A 21,961-nucleotide genomic window follows, 5' to 3' on the forward strand; every position below is an offset into this window, starting at 1 on the left:
TGTGGAACTCATGGATGACGTACCTTTATTGCCTGCTGAGAAGCGTAAAGGGGAGAAACAATTCATTTGAACAGGCTCGCAATTTACAAGGACTATGACTATACAGACTCCAAGTTAGTGGGATTTATTACAAAGCCAAAAACAACTGGATGTAAAAACACCTCATTACGAGGTTGTAGAAATACATGGGAACTAATACAAATCCAACCCAGCAGGCTAACTTTATACGATGATTCATGAACAGAATGACAATCTCCAGAAACAGAAGGCAGGCAATTATTTCCCCCACGTCGAGTTCAGTCTTCATCTGCGGAGTATGAATAAAAAGCATTAGTCTGTCCCTACACTACCACTATCATGATATCCCTATTTAGCATTTCTCAGGCAAGATCAGGATAAAGGTGTCAGCGCGTGAAGACTTCATAAGAAGTACACTCGCGTTGTATGGGTCAAGTAGCCAAAGCTACAGAGCTCGTTCTAAGATGCTCCTTCTCTCTTCTTCGATCCCCTCATCCCTTCGCCCGACTCCACACCGGGACTCTATGCCTCATACAAAACATAAAACACGCCAACATATCACCTCATCTCGCTAGACACTTCCCATAGGTGATTTTCCACATGGTGTCGGTGCTCCCAGCTCCTGGCTCGATGACCTTGATTCCCAGGCCTCCCTCAATGAGAAAGAACACCGGCTCCCAATTATCAGTTCTTCTTCACCAGAATGTAACACATCCTCCTCAGCCTAACTCTCCTAAACAAAAGACGTTATTCTAATTAGCAAAGACGACTTTCTCCACCTGCAACAGAAACGTGAGAACAGAACAGATTCAACATGCACATGAGATTTCACTAAAACCCTCACTACTGAGCCCCCAGCGAAAATACATTTCAGGCCTACAGAAAATCGGCCAACATAAGAGTGAAACACAAAGGCCTCTCAAATACACGTAAGTGAACTTTTCATTTAGGCCTTTACATCTCATTACATTACAGAAGCACATCAAATTCATTGTTAACTGTGACAACTTATGGAAGTCTACACGTTAAATGCAATTAAGTCACTTCTATGTGCAATTTTAATATGGTGCACATTTTAAATCATACAAGAGGTCAAGAAAGCTTTATTAGATTGTTTGCACAGACAATCATAAAAGCACATAGAAAATACAGTACAATTAGTCATACAGAAAAAAAACAGATATTAATTAATTTATACTACATTTAAAAAAGTTAAAAACAGTATTAAACTGAAACAAACTCTTGACAAAATGTATCAGATCATGGACAGTTGCTTCCTATAGGACAAGACTTTTTTCAAAAAGATCAATATCCTAAACACTGTGTGCTCATTATTTAAAAGTTGTAGAGCCAAAAAATCTGGTCGGCATTGGCACAACCCGAATTGTTTAAGAATAGGCTACAAGCACAGGGACCTTGCAGCAGTGTAAAATTTACAGAAAAGGGTGACATGATCATGGACTGTGGGGACAAATTATCACAGGGGCAGGTTTGGAGTTTTTGAGACCAGTCATTTGGTGTGGGGAAAGTGACTAGTCGATAAAAAATTCCCAGCCTAAAACGGGTCAATAAAAACCTATCATAGGCACCTTGTACATAAGTCAGGTAAGGTTGAATATTAAAAGTGATTAAAGAGCAGCAGCATACCCTCTTTTCTTAGCTTCTTCCTTGTTATGAGCTTAAGGGAGCGGGGATCGGTGAAAAACTCGAGATGGTCAAGATCCTTAAAAAAATTATACACATATCTTAGCCAAGGAATCCTCAATGCTCCTTCCAGGTTCAGCGTATCCGCAAGAATTTCTCTATTTAATTTGGCCTCATCTTTTGACCACAGCCTGTGCCATAGAAGCACAGGTTCAACTCTAATCAGGTCGGAAATAAATGGAAGCCCTAACTCTGCGTGACAAACGCTATCAGAGGAACCTTTCGGTAAGCATAAGATGTATCTTAAAAAAGAGTTTTCCACTCTCTGGATTGAGAGTAAATCAGCAAAACCCCACACCCCGCTGCCATAGAGTGCCGGTGCAACGCACTTCGCTTTATACAGTTTTTAAAGTTCTACGGAGGGTCTTTTTCTTAATTTTCGAGCAAAAGTAATTAAAGCAGATGTAGTGCGTAATAAAACCAACCTTTTAGCTAAAACTGCTTGGGCCCAGGTGTTGTTATGGGTAAAGAGAATGCCCAAATAGGAGGACTTCTTTGCACATTTTAAATCATACACATCACATTACATATAAGCAATTTCGTTAGGCAAATGATGAATTACAGAATCCTCATATGATTTTCTACGCTGTCTCTTTACATGGCACGCCACTTTTCCTACCACTTACACTTTCATGTGGTATTACTGAACGCCTTCTAATGGTAAAATGTTAATACAACATGAGAATATATGCAGGTGTGGACTATCCGTGGTTATGATGCACCCCTACAAATTTCAGAACACCATCACGCTTCATCACAAGTGTGAGATCCCTCTTGCGCCTGTGTTTCCTTTCAAGCGGTTGTTCGTTAACACAAGTGTTGTTATAATTTGAGCATGAAGGCGATGTATATAAATTGTGAAATGGCTATAACAGGCCTTGAATGCCTGGATGGAGACTTGCTCCATTTTTTTTTATTAATGTAAATACCGTTTCCTTGAAAAATCCCTTGTTCACTGTGGATTGCTCTTCCAAAACTAAATCTATATGGTTCCAGGCGCGCAACACCCATTGGACTCAAAGGGCTTCAGTCCCCCTCACTCCCTCCCTCCCCGTGTGTGGCAGCCCCGGATGAAACATCTTCCCCGGCACACACACAGCCGCAGCCGAGCACTTCACAGGTATTTAAAAGACCATTTGCATGTTAATGAGGCCTTGCTGTTGTTTCACCCCTTCTAAGAGCCCCTGCAGCTCCACTCTGCCTATTGCTTAAAGATTCAGCCCCCCCGATTTTTTTTTTTTTTTTTAGCACCCCTCCCTCCCGAAATTTGGCTCTAGTTGCGCCTCTGTAATGGTTCCCATTATAGGTTACGTTTTTACTGGTTGTATTATTGTAAGCATCATGATAATTTATCATTAAAAAACATTAAACTTGCTTCAGTAACTCGGGGCAATAAACTTGATTAACTGGGCAATAAGGAGCATTTGTGGTTTAGTGAGTGGTTAGACAAGCAAAGAGATTTCCAGACGCGAACTCTTCTAGTACCAGCAACTTTCTCATAGTGTCAATCAAGTTCGCCAAGCCGTTAGAGCCGTCAACCCGGTTACCTGCCTTTCCCTCTCCACATCACGACACCCAATGGAAAAACTCGTCGTTCTCTAAGCCCGCCTACCCATCGGCCAACAGCAGCTGCTGAAAGACTACGCGCGGTGCCCTTCAAGAGCGGACTCATGGCGCCACTCGTTATCAGGCTGGGACTTGCAACCCGCCGCAGCTTCTCGTGAGTTTTCATATTTGACTGACAATTGTGGGCGGAAGTGATTCGTTACTTGGCCGCTGGTCTGGGCCTCGCCTTCCCATACTGTTAAATTCGCGAAATACTTTTGAAGCGCGAGGTTTCGCAGTGTAAAATGCATTTCACGACAACCTGTTTACACCGTACAATTTTAAGGGGCAAAATTCTAGTTCACGTACCCTACAGGCGGGGCTACGGCAAAAGACCAATAGAGTAACCTTTAAATCAGATGACGTGCGTTGGTGTAATTTGCAGCCAATAGCAGCTTACCAGATGAATTTCGCTGTTCCGCCCCTTCTTCCGCAGGGGGCGCGATACGCTGTATCTCTTTAAGCATGTGACTAGCTTGTATTTCTGGTTAATTTCCCTTGCCTATTTTTTTTGTTGATTTTTTTTTAATGCTCGAACTCGATCTGAAGGTATTGGAGCACTTTATAGAAGCAGAAGCTGTAGTATGCATTCATAATTTTTGGTAGGCACAGGGAGATGAAGTGATTTATTCACAATCACAGGAAGTTGAGGTGATACTCGAACCTAGTTCACCAGCTCCAAAGTCGGCAGCTCTGAGCCTCTGACCGTTAGGTCATCTATAGCATGCGGAGTGTAGTATCGGTATAGGTAATATCAAAAGTAAAAAATAAAAAAAGAATGCAAAGGATCTTGAGGAAGAAACGCCACCACCAGTGCATGCTGCGGTAGCTTTTGTGATGCCTCTAGTACTTTAGCGTGCTTTTGGGAGCGAAGAACGTATCCCCAAGCTGTCTCTTGGCAACTTTTCAACAGTCCCTGCTCTCCCCAGGACTGGCTTGTACCACCCCTTCTAAAATATCCGTACTTTTTATTCCTCATGCTGGGTATTACAGTGACGCGAAGTTTTGGTGACTTGATGCCATTTCTGATAATGTTGCCAAATTGCTATTGTTCCGCCGCCTTGCGCACATTAAAACGTGTGAATCCTAGCTTTATTAGCTATGCAGTCGTTTATTAAGAGGATTTTAAAAACCGAAATCTAGCCACGTCGGGGACAAGATTGGAGAAAGATATTTAGCCACGAGTGGGACAAGAGTGGTGGGGGTCGGGCGAGTTTACAACGTGAACGAGCTCGAAGCCATACATTCGGCGTCTCTTAACATTCTAGAGAAAATTCGAACTATTTGTTCATTACCAACAGTATGGTAGAAAGAACTGCACACGATAAATGTTTTTTTTTTGTGTTTGGTGCGTTTTTTTTTTATACCCCTGAGTGGTTTAGTGTATATGTTTCATGAACAACCTCAATTAAACGTCTCTGCTATGCTGAGCATTGTATAGGCCTCTTTCGTGATTTTTCACTAGTCTGTATCGCCATCGTGTGGCAGTTCATTGAACTAGATTTGGGGGGTTATGTGCACAACTAACCATATGTTTATATTCAGTTTTCCCTCGCTTACTTTTGCCCTCCGATGGATCGTGTTCCGTACACACTCAGGGGGTGAGAGAGTTAGGGGTGCATATTTAATCAACATTGTAACTAAACAGCTACACAGCGAAGACCGATCCCAGGGTATTTATTACAGTTTAGAAATCAGGTTTAGATAAATCACTCTCAGGGCAAAACTATACAAATGCAAAGTAGCCACAGGAGGGCCAAGCCTCGTAAAGAAATTAAGGGTACAAATATTACATAAACCCAGTAGTTCTGCGACTGCAATTTAGAACAGGAGCATTAATACTTAAAATTCAGAGAATACTATTAGCTGGGCTTTGCTAGGCATTAATCTTATTCTCTAGGTACACAATAAGATACAAGCGTACTCAGAATTCAGTGTTCAAGCAACTCCACAAACAGTGATAGGAATTAGGCGGAATAGGATGCGCAATATCTACAGAATCATTTTGGAAGCTTAATCAAGAGTCTTTAATGGGTAGAAATCACTTTCAGAGGGAGACTATTCAGAACAGAGTTCAGAGGGTATATGGTCTAGAGTTCTCAAAGTCCATAGCAAAGAGACAAAGTGACCTTTAAAGGCTAAGGGCTCAAGGGAAAAACATGCAGGGCATCCGCAGAATTTTGTTAGGTCAGTAAGTCCAAGGAAAGCTCCGCCAGCACGGCAGACCACAGGAAAGTTCAGCCTGTAAGCAAAGTCCAAAGTTCGTCTGAAGCAGGATTTTCTGCCATCAGCGAGGGTTGGAGTTAAAGAAGAAAACAAAATAACTCCGAGTTCTCATGTGCCATCTCCAAGGCCTCTATCCCAGGCCATGTATCTATCTCTAACACACAAAGTATCTTCTTCTAAACTAATTGAATGGTAAGAACATTTGCAAAAAAACAAGTCAGTAGAAACAACAGTTCTCATGGGAAAGCATCAGTAAAGCTTCAATCCTTTAGAGTGAATGCAGAAATTAGCACATTTAAATGAAAAGCTATACAATTAATATGAAAGTGCATTTAATTACATACACATTATAGATTCTTTAGTGCATTGAATTCAATCAATGAATGATGCAAAGCATTAACAAACCATCAATACATTTGAGGCGTAACTATATTACAAAGTACTTCAATGTAACATATATGCATGCATTAAAATTTAAATTTAATTTGTTGTATTAGAAAGCTGTATACTCGTAGATTACCTTATCCGACTTTCAGCTTTACATGTGCCATTAAGCCAGTATTACACCATGTTAGAAATGGGGGTCTCTTGTTGGCAAAAGTATGTACCTTTGTCCAAGTAGGGAACCTTGCTACACAGTAACGCAGTGAAAACATCATAAATGGACACAACACCAGTTAAGAAGAATAAAGTATCTTTATCTTAACCAAACAAGACCAAAATGACAAAAATCCAACATATATTTATCAAAATATCACTTTAGAATAATGATTGCAAAAATAGAACTTGTAGAAACGAAACCGCTCCACCTGGGGCTATTACGACATCGTGACAGGCATAAATCCAAAGTACGGCACGTATTGCAAGGTGTGCGGCTTTGGCCACGGAGTCACACGGACCCCTAAACAACAGTACCTTGGAAACGAAGTCTATAGACGATGCACGGCGTTTTGGAGGTGAGGCATCCGTGCCGAGGCCGGTTCTGTAGTTGCTGGCGCGGGGGGGCAAGGCATTGTGTCCGTGAAGAGGCGATGAGCCCAGGACAGGGGGGGTCGGCAGTGAGTAGTCTGTTCCGGTAAGGCGATGCGAAGTCGAAGAGTTCGTGAAGTCACCCTCATCAGTTAGCGGTTCAGCAATACCGAGGCGGTGACGGCATAGGTGCGAGCGCTGGCGTTGGGAAGGCTGATAACTGCAGGCATCAACGGGCGTCGGAGCTGAGGTGCACTTCACGAGTGTTGCCCCATTCCTCGGCGCAGGTCGCAATTCTCAGGGTCCAGTGACTGGAATTGGCGCCCTTTTGAACGCAGGAGTCCATACAGGAGTCCAAGTGCTGGTCAGTGGGTTGCAGGTGAAGTCTTTGTGCCCTGAGACTTCAGAACAGGAGGCCAGCACACGCAGGCCCTTGGAGATTCTTCTTCAAGCAGGTTCACAGCAAAGTTCCAGTCTTTCACCTCTCTTTGGCAAAAGCAGCAACTGGAGGCCAAACCATCAAAGCACATACAGTAAAGGGGTATTACTCCTTCATACCACTCTTCTCCTTGGCAGAGTGTCCTCTTGAGTCCAGAAGTGATTTAATTCTCTGAGATTTAAGCTCCAATACTGATACCTATTTACTCTTTGTGGCAAAGGTCTTTGAGCCCAGTCCAAACCAGTCCTGTCTTCTCTGGTGGAGACAGCATTGTGCAGAGGAGACACTGCCTATTCAGGTACAAGTGAAAACTCATCCCACTGCTCTAAATGCAACCAAGGTCTTTTCAACTCAGCTATGAGTTCCCAAGGAAAGGCAGGACACATCTCAGCCCCCCTTGTGGCTGTCTGCAGTGAATGTACATCCCCAGCCCCTGTCACTCCAACACTAGACTGTCAATACACACAATAACAGAGGCACATAGAATGGTTAAATAAGAAAATACCTAGTTTCTAAAAGTGGCATTTTTATACACACAATTTAAAAACTATCTCCCTAAAATATGTGATCATTCTATCTTGCTGGGGGTTGAACCGCTGGCCGGGCTTTGCTCCGCCGCTCTGCTTGGCCGGGTTTGACTCAGCCGAGCTTCCACCTGTGATCCCTGGCTCACCTGCACCTGCTTCCTGCTTGGGGCTGAACTCCGGGCCGGGCTTTGCTCCGCTGCTTTCCTTGGCCGGGCTTGGCTCCGCCACACTGGGACTACATCCCCCATCAACCCTGACTGTGGCGAGGACGCCGCAGACGCCATCCGTAAGCGCCAGGAGGCGCATAAAGGAGTGTTTGGGGCCGAGTTCCTTGTGATCATTCTATCTTGCTGGGGGTTGAACCGCTGGCCGGGCTCTGCGCTGCCGCTCTGCTTGGCCGGGTTTAACTCCGCCGAGCCTCCACCTGTGAGCCCTGGCTCACCTGCAGCTGCTTCCTTCTTGGGGCTGAACTCCGGGCCGGGCTTTGCTCCGCCGCTTTCCTTGGCCGGGCTTGGCTCCGCCACACTGGGACTACATCTCCCATCAACCCTGACTGCGGCGAGGACGCCGCAAACGCCATCCGTAAGCGCCAGGAGGCGCATAAAGGAGTGTTTGGGGCCGAGTTCCTTGTGATCATTCTAACTTGCTGGGGGTTGAACCGCTGGCCAGGCTCTGCTCCGCTTCTCTGCTTGGCCGGGTTTGACTCCGCCGAGCCTCCACCTGTGATCCCTGGCTCACCTGCAGCTGCTTCCTGCTTGGGGCTGAACCCCGGGCCGGGCTTGGTTCCGCCACACTGGGACTACATCCCCCATCAACCCTGACTGCGGCGAGGACGCCGCAAACTCCATCCGTAAGCGCCAGGAGGCGCATAAAGGTCTGTTTGGATCCTCGTCCTGTGGGACGCGCCGGGAGAAGCCCGGGACAAGGGCGGGTCCGTCTGTGGCCGTCAGGGGCTGCAGGAGCTGGGCTGGGCCACCCCTCTTGAAAATGATGGTAGAGACTAAACGAGCTATGGACCCCCGACATTCGTGGTAATTTTAATAATATTTTGTAACCAGTGAATTTGTGCCCTGATACTTGTTTATTATTATTAGAAGTGCCTCTGTGGGGCTATATTTTGTTAATATTGTTTAATATTGTCTATTCTCCTTATCTCAATCGATTAGTTTAATCTGCGTATGAGAGTGTATTATCTTTTGTAGATACCTTTGTTTAACCCTTTACAATGAGCAGCAAGGGCAAAAATAGTAAGCCCTCTGCTGCCCGCCCTATGACTAGACAATTAGCAGCAACGACCCAATCGCTCCCGACCCTTACAGCCATTGACAAAATGCTACAGAAAACAATAGGGGTAGTGGCAACAGCCATAGAAAATACTGAAAGGCGTCTTTCAATTACCCCCGCTATGCCCCTTTTTAGGTCTCGCCTGACCCAGAGCATGCGCTGGTCTGGCGAGACTTATTGAGAGGGCTCCAAAAAGTGCTACCAGGTCAGCCTAGAGCTACAGTGCATGTGCGAGGGCACGCGCGCCGCGCTTTACCGCGATATCTTTCACTTTCGCGGCCGCTTTGATGTGTGATCACGATCACTTTCACTTTCGCGGCCGCACGGCCGCTTTGCATAGCCAATAGGTCTCGCTTTTGGGACCTTATAAGTATTTAGTTATGCAACTGTTGCATGGCTAAACACTTATAAGGTCCCAAAGGCGAGACCTATTGGCTATGCCAATGCTTGTTACTTCTGTGGGCGATAGCTCTGTAGCCACAGCTAACCCCGCTGAATTTACTTCTTTTCACATGCCCTCTTTTTCTGATCTACCTTGTGCTCAGATTGAGCCTGATGAAAATCCTTCAATAGAGGTTGTTCCATCTTCTTCTCCGCCGGTATGTACAAAGCCCTTTAAACCCCATGCTAGAACTAAAAATGTAAAACGGGTTAAAAAATCGGCTAAGTGAACAGCATCAACACCTGTTTATGTGCCGTCCGTCCCAGGCCCTCCACCTTCTACTATAGGTCCGCCTGTTTGGGCTACCCATCTGATAATTGATCTTCAGTCACATTTAGAACATCTTATTACCACTCACTTTAAATCTTTGACTTCCAGGATTGATAGTCTAGCCTCATTGATAAACAATAAAGGCCCAGGGAGATCTCAGTCTAGCCCTTCGTCGGGGAATCCTGTTATTATAGGGGCTGAAGGAGCAACCAAGTCTACTATCAAAGGTCCAACTCAAGGTGCAAGTATTTGCTCTGACATCTGTACGCATGCCTCGGCCTCTCAAAGTATGCCGAACCCCTTGGTAGTTCCGACTGGTTGTGGTCAAACTACTGGCTCCAAACTGTCTTCAGCTGTTTCGGGTGTGAATCAGTCTGGTTCATCTACTATACCAAAAATCCCCAGTACTCGGAGCCTAGAATCGGGTAGGCCTCTACACAATCTTCCCCGGAAATCCGATGTAAACGGTTCACCCACATCTCCTCCCCGCCCCCAGTTACCCCCAGAAGCGTCACCGTATGTGGTGGTGCTTACGGGTGTACCTCCACTAGTTAGTGACCGAGGGGAAACCTTCCAGGAGTTAAAGAATAAAACCAACTTTTGGTTAAACAGACATAGACCTTTAAGGGGTGCCGGCCTGGGGGAGATCCTATTTGCGCGTAGAGTCAGTTGGTTGGGGACTAGACCCAAAGATATTTGTGGCGACTGTGTAATTATCAACTTTAGGGATCCTAGAGTAGCTGGACACATACTAGCATATGGAGGGCCTTCTAAGAGGGGCACTATCAACACTTGCCACCTGGGGTATTTTTATTCTCGACCTCTTATACCGGAAATGTTACAATCATCTCCCACCCCCCAGTATGATGCCAATGAACCAGACTACAACATCTCAGTGGGCAATAGATACAGTGCACTGAGCAATATAGATTGACCACTATCACCATGGCGTCCAGCCGGAACGGTTTTGCTGTGGTCTTGGAGTCACGCTGTGGAGGGTTCGAGTACAGAGGTGTGGTTCCCTGAGCAGGTCACTAGCACCAAGGTGGGTAGGGGAACTATACCCCCATCTTCCAAAAACTTTGGCCCTACAGGTGGTAAACAGGAGCTGGACACTCGTATACATATAGCATCTCCCCCTCTTAGCGCGTCCCAACCCCTCGAGGGTTCTCCTGCCCACGTGGTGTCACGTAGACCACTAATCGGGTCTTGGAACATAGCAGGGCCAGGGCCTAAGCTGCACAATCCGGAATGGGGTGAGCTGATGGATCGCTACGACTTATGTCTGTTCCAAGAGACTTGGTTATTATCTGACCCAGTGAGTGTAGGATATGCATCCTTCTATTCTCCAGCAGTGCAGGGACCCAGGGGAAGACCCTCGGGGGGGTTATGTACATGGGTGGTCTCCCACTTAGGCTGCTCAGTTAAGAAAATAGACTCTCATTGCCCGGACATCCTATGTATTATACTTAACTTCCAGGATGGCTTATCATTGGCAGTGATTAACGTTTATCTACGCTCCCAACCGCTTCAGTTGGGTCTATCAATCTTGGACGCCTTAGAGGTTGTCCTTCATTCTTTCCCCTCGTCATATCATAAAATCATTGGCGCCGATCTCAATTGTCACTTTGAACCGCTTATGGGGATCCCTTCGGTAACCTCAGACGAGGATGAAAATTGGCTGATCCCGGAATGCACTATGTATCCTGAAAAGCGCTTACTGCCTTTGGCCCTTGCAATAAACAAGTTGGTTGTTTCACATTCTTTAAGGGCTTGTAATGGCAGACTTCCCCCAGATGTTCCGGGTTTATGCACCTTTAACAGACAAGGGAAAACTACGACCATAGATTACATCCTGGTAAACGTAGATTTCTGGGCCAGGTTGAGAGCCTTTCACGTCTTTCAAAGGGATGACAGTGACCACAATTTATTATCACTAGAATTATCTACTACTCTTGGCCATCGTAAAGAAATTAGGGGTGCTGAGATTAATTGTAACTCGAACTTGGTTAGAGCCGCAGGTGGTAGACGTATCAGGTGGGCGAAGATCGCACTAGCACCCAACAAGTTAGCGGAGTTATATTCTTATGTTGTACAGTCCCTAACAGAGGTTCTTCACCTCTTGAGTTCTAATGGTGACCTCCCCCCTTCCCCATCTACAGGGATTGCTGTGCATCCACAAGAAACTCCTCGGCTCCCTGATCGGTTATTTTTACACTACCAATATGAAAAGGCAAAGGGTGAATAAGCGTGACCACTGGTTTAATGAAAACTGTAGGCTGGCTAAAAACATCTTGCTCAAGGAGGTAAAATCGAGGTCCCAGTCAGGTATTAGAATCGCCAGGGAAACCTACAAAACCTTGATAAAGGAGTCTAGGCGAGAGTGGGAGGCCTCAAGGTGGGAAAGTATCAAAGCAGCTCTGGAAGCTCGTGACTTTAGGTCCTTTTGGAACCTTGTCCAAGTGGGGTCGGCTGAAGGGATGTCGGCCATTACACCAAACCTTAGTGAAGAGGTCTGGCTGGACCATTTTAAACCTCTTTATTCTCTTAGTAACCCTGCATCTCGAGTAGATCCAGTGATTCCAACAAGCATATGTGCACCAGTACACTTGGAGGCCCTGTGCCTTGCCTGTCCACCCTGCTCTCTCCTTGAAGTCCAGGCGGCCCTTAAACGTTTGTCTCTAGGGAAAGCCCCAGGCCTTGATAGGATCCCGGTTGATCTATATCTTAGTGAACAAAAGGTCTGGGCTCCCAATATTTGGGTTTATTTTAACGCCATTCTTCAGGGCTTGGAGATCCCTTCCACTTGGCTGGGAGCTGAAATTATTCCAATCCACAAAAAAGCTTCCCCTCTCGACCCGGCCAACTACCGCCCCATTAGTTTGATTGACGTCCTCCAGAAATTATTTGCCTGCCTTCTTTTGTCTAGGCTGCAGACCTGGATGGACGAACACCACATCCTAACCTCCCTTCAAGCGGGCTTCCATGCAAAAGAATCCACCATAGACCAACTATTTAGATTACAGTTGGTCTACTGGAAGACGGTCACTATTGGGGCAGGTAGTTTGTATTTGATTTTTGTGGACCTTCGGTCCGCATTTGACCTGGTCGAAAGGGATAAACTCTGGGTAATCCTGTTGGAGATGGGCGTTCCGGCCTATCTGTGCCATCTATTTAAACGCATGCACCGAGGTACATATGCAAGGGTGAGATTTGGGAGGTGTGGGGAACTGTCAGCTCCATTCCCGGTGGAAAAGGGAGTAAGGCAGGGGTGCGTTCTGGCCCCCATGCTCTTCTCGCTCTTCCTAAATGGGTTGATAGACTATCTATATGGAGCAAGAGATCTGGATTCTCCAAGTTTAGCGGGGCGGAAGATACCTGCCCTAATGTTCACTGATGATACCCTTTTACTGTTAAAATCAATTACAGGTATCCAGCGCACAGTAGAGGCTTTTTGCTCCTTTTGTAGACTGAGGAACTTGGAGATTAATCTCTCTAAAACTAAGTTCATGGCCTATAACCCCAATTTAGCCAATTGTCCCCTCCCCCACCTGGATGGAACTGCTCTGGACCGAGTAACCACCTTCGATTACCTGGGGATTACATTAAATGATCGGATGGATTGTGGATCCCATATGGTTAAGGCTAACTTGAAGCTGGCACAATCAACTGGTGGTATCTTAAAGGTTTTTAATGACACCTCTTCTAAACTGTTGAGTCCGCCTAAGGAAATCTATAAAACCCAGGCGAGAGGGGGAGCACTTTACGGTGCAGAGTTATGGGGTCACGTTAGTGTTGCCCCCCTATCTCGCACTGAGAATAGTTTTATCAGGCGTTTACTGAGACTCCCTATGAGTACGCCCCTGACACCCCTTCGGTTGGACTTGGGCTTGGCTCCTATTCAGGAGTTGGATTCAAATCGCCCCCTCCTGTACTGGAGACGTTTATGGACGACCCCCGAGCTCTCCAGCTACAGGGAGGATCTAGGGGATCTTATGTCCAGGGGGGAGCAAGGGGAAAATTCAATGGCTAAATCACATTAAGCAACTTTGTCATGTTCTAGGTAGGGGGGATACCATCCCCAGCGCCTGGACCCTCGGCTGGCTTGCAGGATGGGGTGGCTCCCGCACCCCGGTGCCTGCCGGACGGAGCTCTAGCCCCGGGCCCGGCCCGGCTTCCGAACCCTAGCCAGGCCGGGGAGAGGCTCCCCGGGCCCCGGTATACCCCGTCCCCAGCACCCGGACCCTTGGGTTGCTTGCAGGTCGGGGGGCACCCACACCCCGGGCCCGCCAGATGGAGCTCAAGCCCCGGACCCAGTCCCAGCTTCCGAAAGCTAGCCAGGCCAGGGCTAGTCACCCTTGGCCCCCCGTCCCCAGCGCCCAGACCCTCGGCTGGCTTGCAGGACGGGAGGCTCCCGCACCCCGGGGCCCACCGGACGGAGCTCAAGCCCCGAGCCCGGTCCTAGTTGCTGAACCCTAGCCAGGCCGGGGAGAACCTCCCCGGGCTCCGATGGAACCCCTGTCCCCAGCGCCAGGACCCTCGGCTGGCTTGCAGGATGAGGGGCCCCCGCACCCCAGGGCCCACCGGATGGAGCTCAAGCCCCGGGCCCGGTCCCAGCTTTCGAACCCTAGCCAGGCCGGGGAGAGCCTCCCCAGGCCCTGATGGGACCCCCTTGTCCCCATTGTCTGGATCCTCGGCTGGCTTGCAGGACGGGGGGCTCCCGCACCCCAGGGCCCGCCGGACGGAGCTCAAGCCCGGACCCGGTTCCAGCTTCCAAACCCTACCCAGGCCAGGGATAGCCTCCCCGGGCCCTCCGACCCCAGCGCCCCGACCCTCAGCTGGCTTGCAGGACGGGGGGCGGCTGCACCCCAGGGCTTGCCGGACGGAGCTCAAGCCCGGGCCCGGTCCCAGCTTCCAAACCTTAGCCAGGCCGGGGAGAGCCTCCCCGAGCCCCGATGGACCTCCCCGTCCCCAGCGCCCGGACCCTTGGTTGGCTTGCAGGACAGGGAGGCTCCCGCACTCCGGGCCTGCCAGACGGAGCTCAAGCCCTGGGCCTGGTCCCAGCTTCTGAACCCTAGCCAGGCAGGGGAGAGCCTTACCGGGCCCCAATGGAACCCCCGTCGCCCGTGCCAGGACCCTCGGCTGGCCTGCAGGACGAGGGGCTCCTGCATCCCATGGCCTGCCGGACGGAGCTCAAACCCCGGGCCCGGTCCCTGCTTCCAAACCCAGCCCCGATGGACCCAGGTCCCCAGCACCCAGACCCTCGGCCCGCGTAATACACTCCGAGGTATATGGGTCCACACTCCCAAAGACTTCTTGCCCTTTGGACATTTGGGAACCACTCTGTCTATATCTACTGGCTATGCAATCCTTGCCTTGATTGGATGTAAACTATTATAATGTAAACTAGTAAAAACTATCTCTGGTATGTTATTATATTAAGTTAAATGTTACTCTTATACTTTTGTGCATAACCACTTGATTACGTTTGTCAGTGCAAGTTGTAGTACTGTAATGAGAGTATATGATATTGTAACTATACTTGACGAATCAGCGACTCATCACCTGCATGTACACCAAAGTAAAATAAAGGTTAAAAAAAAGAAGGAAATGTAACAATGTTTGGTCGATAACCCAGCTGGACAATTTTCCCCCAGAGTTTTGTTCAATTCACTCTGTTCAAGGCTGAGGAATAGTCGAAAAAACATATGTAAAACCTAAGCTCCCTTTTTAATATTTTATCAAGTAACCTTAGGCTCACAATGTTATCTATTATAAACCAATTTGATCTAAATCCGGACTTCTGTAATGGCAGACAATTCGCTTCCATCGTCCATTTGTATAGAGCATTCAGTAAGTACTTTGCAAAGAGTTTACCCTAGAGTCTAACAAAGTTATGAGTCGATAGAACTTTGGATTCACTTTGTCCCCTTTTCTTGTAGATTGGTTGAATTATCGCTCCTAACCAAGGTAGAAGTATTCGTCCAGTTTCAAGAATTACTGAGAATAAGATATGCAAAAGAGAACTCATAAAGTCAAGGTCTGACTTTAATACATCAATCAGAATTCTTTTGGGGCCTGCTACCTTTGAAGAGCAAGAGTTTTTAATGACTAATTTAATTTCACCTTGTGTGATTTGAAATGAGGTGTTAACATATTCAATAAGGACAATGGTGGAGAACTTATTTTTTCATAAAGATCGATAATATATGTGTGCCATGATTAAAATTTTATAGGATGGTCAGTTACGCTCATAAAGGACGCTGTACCATGGCCAATTAGTTACCAAAATAATGTTTTGTTATTTTCCTTGACTCCAGTATACAGTTCCATCCAAGCTATTCCCTGTGCATCCTGTCGTATTACTTTTACTTATGTTCTGTATCTCTGTTTTTCAATTTTGATTAAAAGGTCCTGAGACAGTGAGATTGTGGGGTTTTTAGGAGCGATCTAAATGACCTCCAATATTCGCTTTTGCTGATCTAATCAGCCTTTCTGTACAATTGAAAATGGAAGAGACCATTTTAGTATTTATTTTGTGGAAAGAAAATTTAAAAATTCCGCCTTACAATTTTTACCCGTTCACTAAAAATGTTGATTAATTGTCCACCCTCGAGAGCTGGAGTTTTAAATCTTACGGTAAAGTCTTGGCAACCTAGCTGAGCTATTTTAAGTTGGTAATTTCCCTTACATTTTATAGATCTCGGATGTACTGCAGAGACTTGATTAGAATGGTGGTGGTGTTCAGACTTGAAACAATTATGATTAAGACGTAGTGATATCTGCTTGAATGACGATCACTTTCTTTTCTTGGGACAATTTGGAAATCTTTACAGAATGCAAGCAGTGTAGTGCAACAAGGTATAATCGGTTACACGTTTTGTTTTGTTGTCTATAAATGTTGGTCTTGCCTGATGGCCAGCTGGTAATCTTCCGTTCAGTGTGTAAAATCCCAGGTCACTAAGTAGCCTAAGCAAATAACTGTTCTTTAGTTGTTTGTTGGCTATCCAAGGTGCACAGACGGGTGACAAAATGTTGAAAAACGGATCTCGAAGATTGTCTCGGGCAAGATTCTTCGCATTTCCTGATTACAGGTTGTCATTGAAGTCTCTTGTAAGAACCACTGTGGGATTCAGAAAGAAATCCAAAATGTCTTAAAGGTCTTCTTACCATGTTCGGAGCTTTGATTTATTTAGTACCAATAATGAGGGAAAATAGATATTTATCTATAATACTTGTTTTTGATTTTTGTCTCCTAGGAGTGTTGGTAGCAAGTAAGTTGAGTTTGAGTGTATAATAGAGGTTTTACAGACATGATGTTGTGTATCATTGTCATTAGGCCGCTACTCTGGAAGCCCATGGTGTTCTTTTTGGCTAAGATTTGATACAAATGAAAGTTTTCCAGCAGGAATGATTGAAGATTCCATGTTTTCTTGCAAACAAATGATTTGAACATTTTCTACAGGGCTCGACAAATCCACTCGACCGCTCGTATTTGCGAGGTAAATTTAATGAGGTCGAGCTATTTTTAGGTCCTACTCGCCCTTTCTGGATAGTAGGAAAACATACTAACTTTTGTCCTCTGTCTTTGAAAAGGAAGCAAATGTGACAAGATAACGAGATTTAAAGGCCTTTTTATTGCTCACAAAGCAAATGAACAATAAAGATGTCTTTAAATCTTTTTATCTTGTCACTTTTGCTCCGCTTTTAGAGACGGAGGTCAAGTAGGTTACTGTTAGGTCGAGGACATTTTGCAAAGTACTAGACCTGCAGGACTAGTACAATTTTTCAGATTTTTCGAGCCCTGTTCTAGGAAGGTCAATAAAGTATTTGCAGAAGTTTTCAATTGCCGTGCTATACTTGTAATTTTCCATGAACATAGTGTCAGTTCTTTATATATGTCTTTGTCAACCTTATACTAGGTATGGAGCGAGTCTGAAGGAAGTAAATGTAGGGTGTTTCTCAAACAATTTCATTAGAGTAAGCCTAAAGCACTTTATGTGTAAGATTTTGAATTGAACTAGCTTGACACCTCCTCTAATATGTTTCGGATACTTGAGGATGTCTATCCTATCTTCATCTTCTAGGACCCCCACATTTCTTTCCGATTTCCCCTTTAGCTTATCAAGTATGTCAGGAGAATTATTCATTAATGTACTATATGTCATTAACAAGGCTTTCTAGGACATCTCTTTTGATAACAATTCGTTTTTCAAAGGTGTATATTCAGAAAGGCTCAAAAAGTAGGAACTACTTATTCCCCCATAGGCTGTTGGATCTGCAAATAATTTTTAAAAACTTAGGGCCAAATGTGCTAACAATTGATTTGAAAGAAAAATGTGGTTGCAGATTGCGCACATACTTTTTGAACGTTGCAAATCACCGAACGTAATGTTAGGTTGGTTCACACAATCACATTATGGGGTGAGTAGCAATTCAACCTATCTCGTTACTATTCAGGGTGTAGAAATTGTGACTCACTCCAATGGGAGGCTATCACAGGAATGATACCTGCTCAGATCAGTAGGCCACAGTGCCTGCAGTGGCATTTAAATAAAGTAATTTTCTTTTTAAATGCAGTCTGTTTTCCTTAAATGGAATGGGGCAACATTAAAAAAATAAGCATTTACAATGTAATAGGTCTCGCAGTGACATTATTTAGAGCTATTGACATTGTAAATGACATTTTTTTTTGGTTTTGTTTTTCTTTTGTAAAACATAAATAAAATGCATTGAGATTTAAAATGGCAATAGCTAAAATGTTTGTAAATGCGAAACCTATTGCATTGCATTTACACTAGTGTGGAGAGAAGGATCATGCAGGGTTTGGAAGAGAAGGGAGACTCCAAAGGGGACATGATCCTGGCAGTGTCTGCCATGATCACCACAGCGGTCACCATTGTGCTGTCTTTGCTGCAACTCATACTGGGCAGGTCGTGGAGGTAAGGAGAGGCTGCCCCCCTTATCATTTCACAAAGCAACCCTGCAATACAATCGGGTCATCTTAATGCACAGATTATGTGGTTATGCATCCTAGACTTGTGCAGCCCCAGAAGCACCCTGAATCTTGACCCTCCCCAACCTGGGTACCACCCAAGCTAGCACCCCCCACCACACACACACCTTCCTACGGCCCGATCGCTACCACTTCTCAGGCATATTCTCCCTGGACAGCCTTTCAGAAACATGCGTCTGAAGCCAGCCAGCAGCCCCACCCTCCTCAACACCCAGAGCACGTACCCTTCCCACTAGATTATTTATTTACGCAGTTTTGTATAGTGCCGACTTTACCCGAAGGTGTTAGAGTGCTTACAACATTAGCAGCGCCTTACAAACGAATATCAAGTTACACTAGCACTATAGGCGACCCAACCCCACCATGCCTACCACATGAGACATGATTCCAGCAGGATGCATTTATTTACTACATCTCTCGACGCAAGCCCAAGTCATAACCTTGTAGCTAGGCATCTAAATGTTTACAGCGAGGTGTGTCTACAATAGTTGCTTGTTAACCAGTTCATGGATGCCAATGTTAACTGCTGTCCTACGTTTTGTCACCTGCAGACCGCCCCCTGTGTGAACTGTGCTTGCATTCAAATGCAAAAATTCAAATCCGCATCACTGAAACAAACCACTGCCAGGGATCGAAGTGTATCAACTTTTCGGCAAGAGACAGCACTTGCATCAGAATTAAAAGCAACTTTCTGAACTGCCGGTTTCATGTGGACTTCCAGTGGGCTCTGACTTCAGTAACCCCCGGGCCAGACGAGTCCACTGTGCGCCACCATTATGGAAAGAAAAGAGGCAAGACGTACAGACACGGAGGCGGCAGCGTACCTCGCCACAAGGAGCCGGTGTAGAGAAAGTAACGGTTACCCTTGGTGTGCAGGGACAGTAGCATCAGCAGGGACACATGGAGCTGCCAGCTGGGCTCCTCCAGCCAGCCCATCGTGTCGGCGGCATGGTGCAGCACTGCTCGCGTCCCCGGGCTCGCCTGCTGCTGCTCCCGGGTCCTTTCCTCTCACTTCATGCGGCGGCGGTGCCTCTGTAGAAGTGGACCTCAGCTAGGCCTACCAGTGCAAGGGGTTCGCCATTCTATGCACAGAGTCCTCAGACCAATAGGAAGAAGTTGGCACAGAAACTGGAATAGAAAATACAAAGTTTAATAAACCTCATGAGGTGGAACTACATTCACACAGCACCCTTCGGTATTGAGTGAAGTAGCACACTGAACAGAAAGAGCATGGTCCATTTATACCCACACAGGGGCTGAAAAAAGGCGGTACAAGTACACATGAGAAGAGTTATGCACATAGATGGTCATACAGAAACTGCACAGTCGACAAGTAGGAGGAGTTAACAGTTTGCCAATGCTAGTAAACACATCCTGACAGTTACATACTACTAACAGCTGTAAACTCAACTGGGCATGTGCGAAGGTAGAAGATACTAAATATAGTTTGTTTCTAGGCAGATTACAAGAGCAATTAACACTAAAGGAGGACAAAGCACATGGTGAGCACATGGCAAACAAAATGGCTGCCAGAAATACAAAATGGATTCCAGAAAATGGACAAGATAGCCTCTAAATACCAGATGGATTCCGCTAATGCTAATCCAATCGCAGCCAATTTACAACAGACGACCCTTTTAGCATTAGCTGAAGACATCTGTTTCTCTGGGGTAATCTAAATATGCATCCCGTAGATCTATTAGCATTATTTCGGCCACTTCTTTATTCAACATTTGTTGGGCGTTTGTCTCTGCAATATTCCTTTTGACAGGTATACAGACAGAAATGCAAATGGAGCAAAGCATTGGACCACGTTGGATACATACACAGCATGTAAAAAGTATCGTAATAATTATACACAGGATAGTTAGTAACTTCAAGCCCCAAGCAGAAACGAGAGTCCAAAACCATCCAGCCAAAGTTCAAGTACCAGTCTCTGGATGAATTTCTGCAGCATTCTTATGCAGCTTTGATATTGCGTCATATACTGAAGGTGAGTGATCCGGTATGAATACGCAACAGCTGCTACCGATGATGCGACATACACCACCTCGATCAGCCAGAACCACATCTAGGACCATTCGGTTCTGGAGAGCTACAATCCTTGCAATTTGCAGCTCCTCCGTAATGTTCCCAAGTGCCATAGCTGTCTGATTGGTAACAGCTTCCACAACTCTAGTTAATCGTCTTACTTTCCTACTGTTTAATGCAGCACCCACAAAGGAGAACAAACCTAAATTAAAATCGACATATTGTTGCACAGTGGTATCAGTTTGGTCTACTTCGTCAGTACTTATTGTCCTCTTGTATCTATTTCTAGAGATATCGTTAAATAATTTAAGGTCCCGGTGATATGATGCAGGTGCCAGAAACACAGGGGGCAATAGAAAGGACACATAGCACACGCCTGACCACCCAGCAGGTAGTTGATAATATCCGTGGCTACCACAGATAAAATAAGTATTGTGTGAGGCTATGAAAGTGCTATTGTTTATACCTTCAATAGACGGAATTACAGTACATTCGCTTTCCCCACTGGAATTCTTCCAATACTGCTTACACATAAATCTGCTTTAGCTCTGGTAACAGAAATCACAAATTGTTTATTACTGGTAAAAGTTCTCATATTTGTGAAGATATATGGCGTTGAAATATTGTCCGGTTGATACTCTTCCCATTCCCTTTGGTCCCTTTGGCTTGAGGATAACCATCTTTATCTTGGTAGCATACTTTATTAAGGCGAAAAAGAAGCCCGCCTACTGTGCGTCTTCCAGATGCAATCAATAGCGCATACCACGCTTGACAAGAACCATTATGAGAAAAGGGAAGAGGAATAAAAGGTGTTCCTCCTTTCTTTTGATGTGCAGGTATCATCCCACACACCCAACAGTTGGTAGTATTTGTGGCATTATGAGTATGATGCAACATCTGGATAAAGGTATTATTTAAGTAGGATTGTCGATGCTTCTGCTCATGGTAGGGTAGCGTAAAGTAGTGGTGTTCAACTGATACTGGAGTAGTGGCGATTAAAAGTTCTCGAGCAGGAGCCACTTTCTCAACGAACCAGGTTATTACTGCTACAGCCACCATAGCAACAACAAACCCTATAGCACAAATGATCTTTCTCTTAGCAACAGTTGATCTCATTGTGGACATGATCAGCTTATTGTTGAAAACAATCGTTAGAGCTCTTATCCCTGGGCAGCCGTTGATTTCTTCACCGAGGGTCAAGACGGGTGTCGCTACACTATACAAGACTGATCCTCCCCCCCTTGTCACATCGGCATTCCGTTTCACTAACCCAGGGAGGTTGCTCAACCAGTCTATTTCAGCAATGCAGGCTCTTTCCGTTGTCTCAGTTGGTATCGAGATACTCCAGGAATTGTGTGGTCCGGGAAGACTTCCTCAGGTTCGTCAGGTGATATGGCTTGGCCTTTCTCTGTATCCAGGATGTCTCGATG

The 21,961-nt window shown here is 45.8% G+C and overlaps 1 protein-coding gene across 1 annotated transcript in view; it reads left to right on the forward strand.

Annotated features, from left to right (window-relative positions):
• Positions 1 to 3,323: 3,323 nt before the first annotated feature.
• Positions 3,324 to 21,961, forward strand: part of CLYBL (citramalyl-CoA lyase) — a 2,027,539-nt gene continuing 2,008,901 nt past the window's right edge. The window contains exon 1 of the mRNA XM_085622259.1: positions 3,324 to 3,442. Coding sequence (XP_085478385.1) covers positions 3,393 to 3,442 — 50 coding nt within the window. The 5' untranslated portion in view covers positions 3,324 to 3,392. The remainder of the gene's footprint in view (positions 3,443 to 21,961) is intronic.

Source organism: Triturus cristatus, chromosome 8, assembly GCF_964204655.1.
Source record: "Triturus cristatus chromosome 8, aTriCri1.1, whole genome shotgun sequence".
In the NCBI taxonomy this organism is placed as follows: domain Eukaryota; kingdom Metazoa; phylum Chordata; class Amphibia; order Caudata; family Salamandridae; genus Triturus; species Triturus cristatus.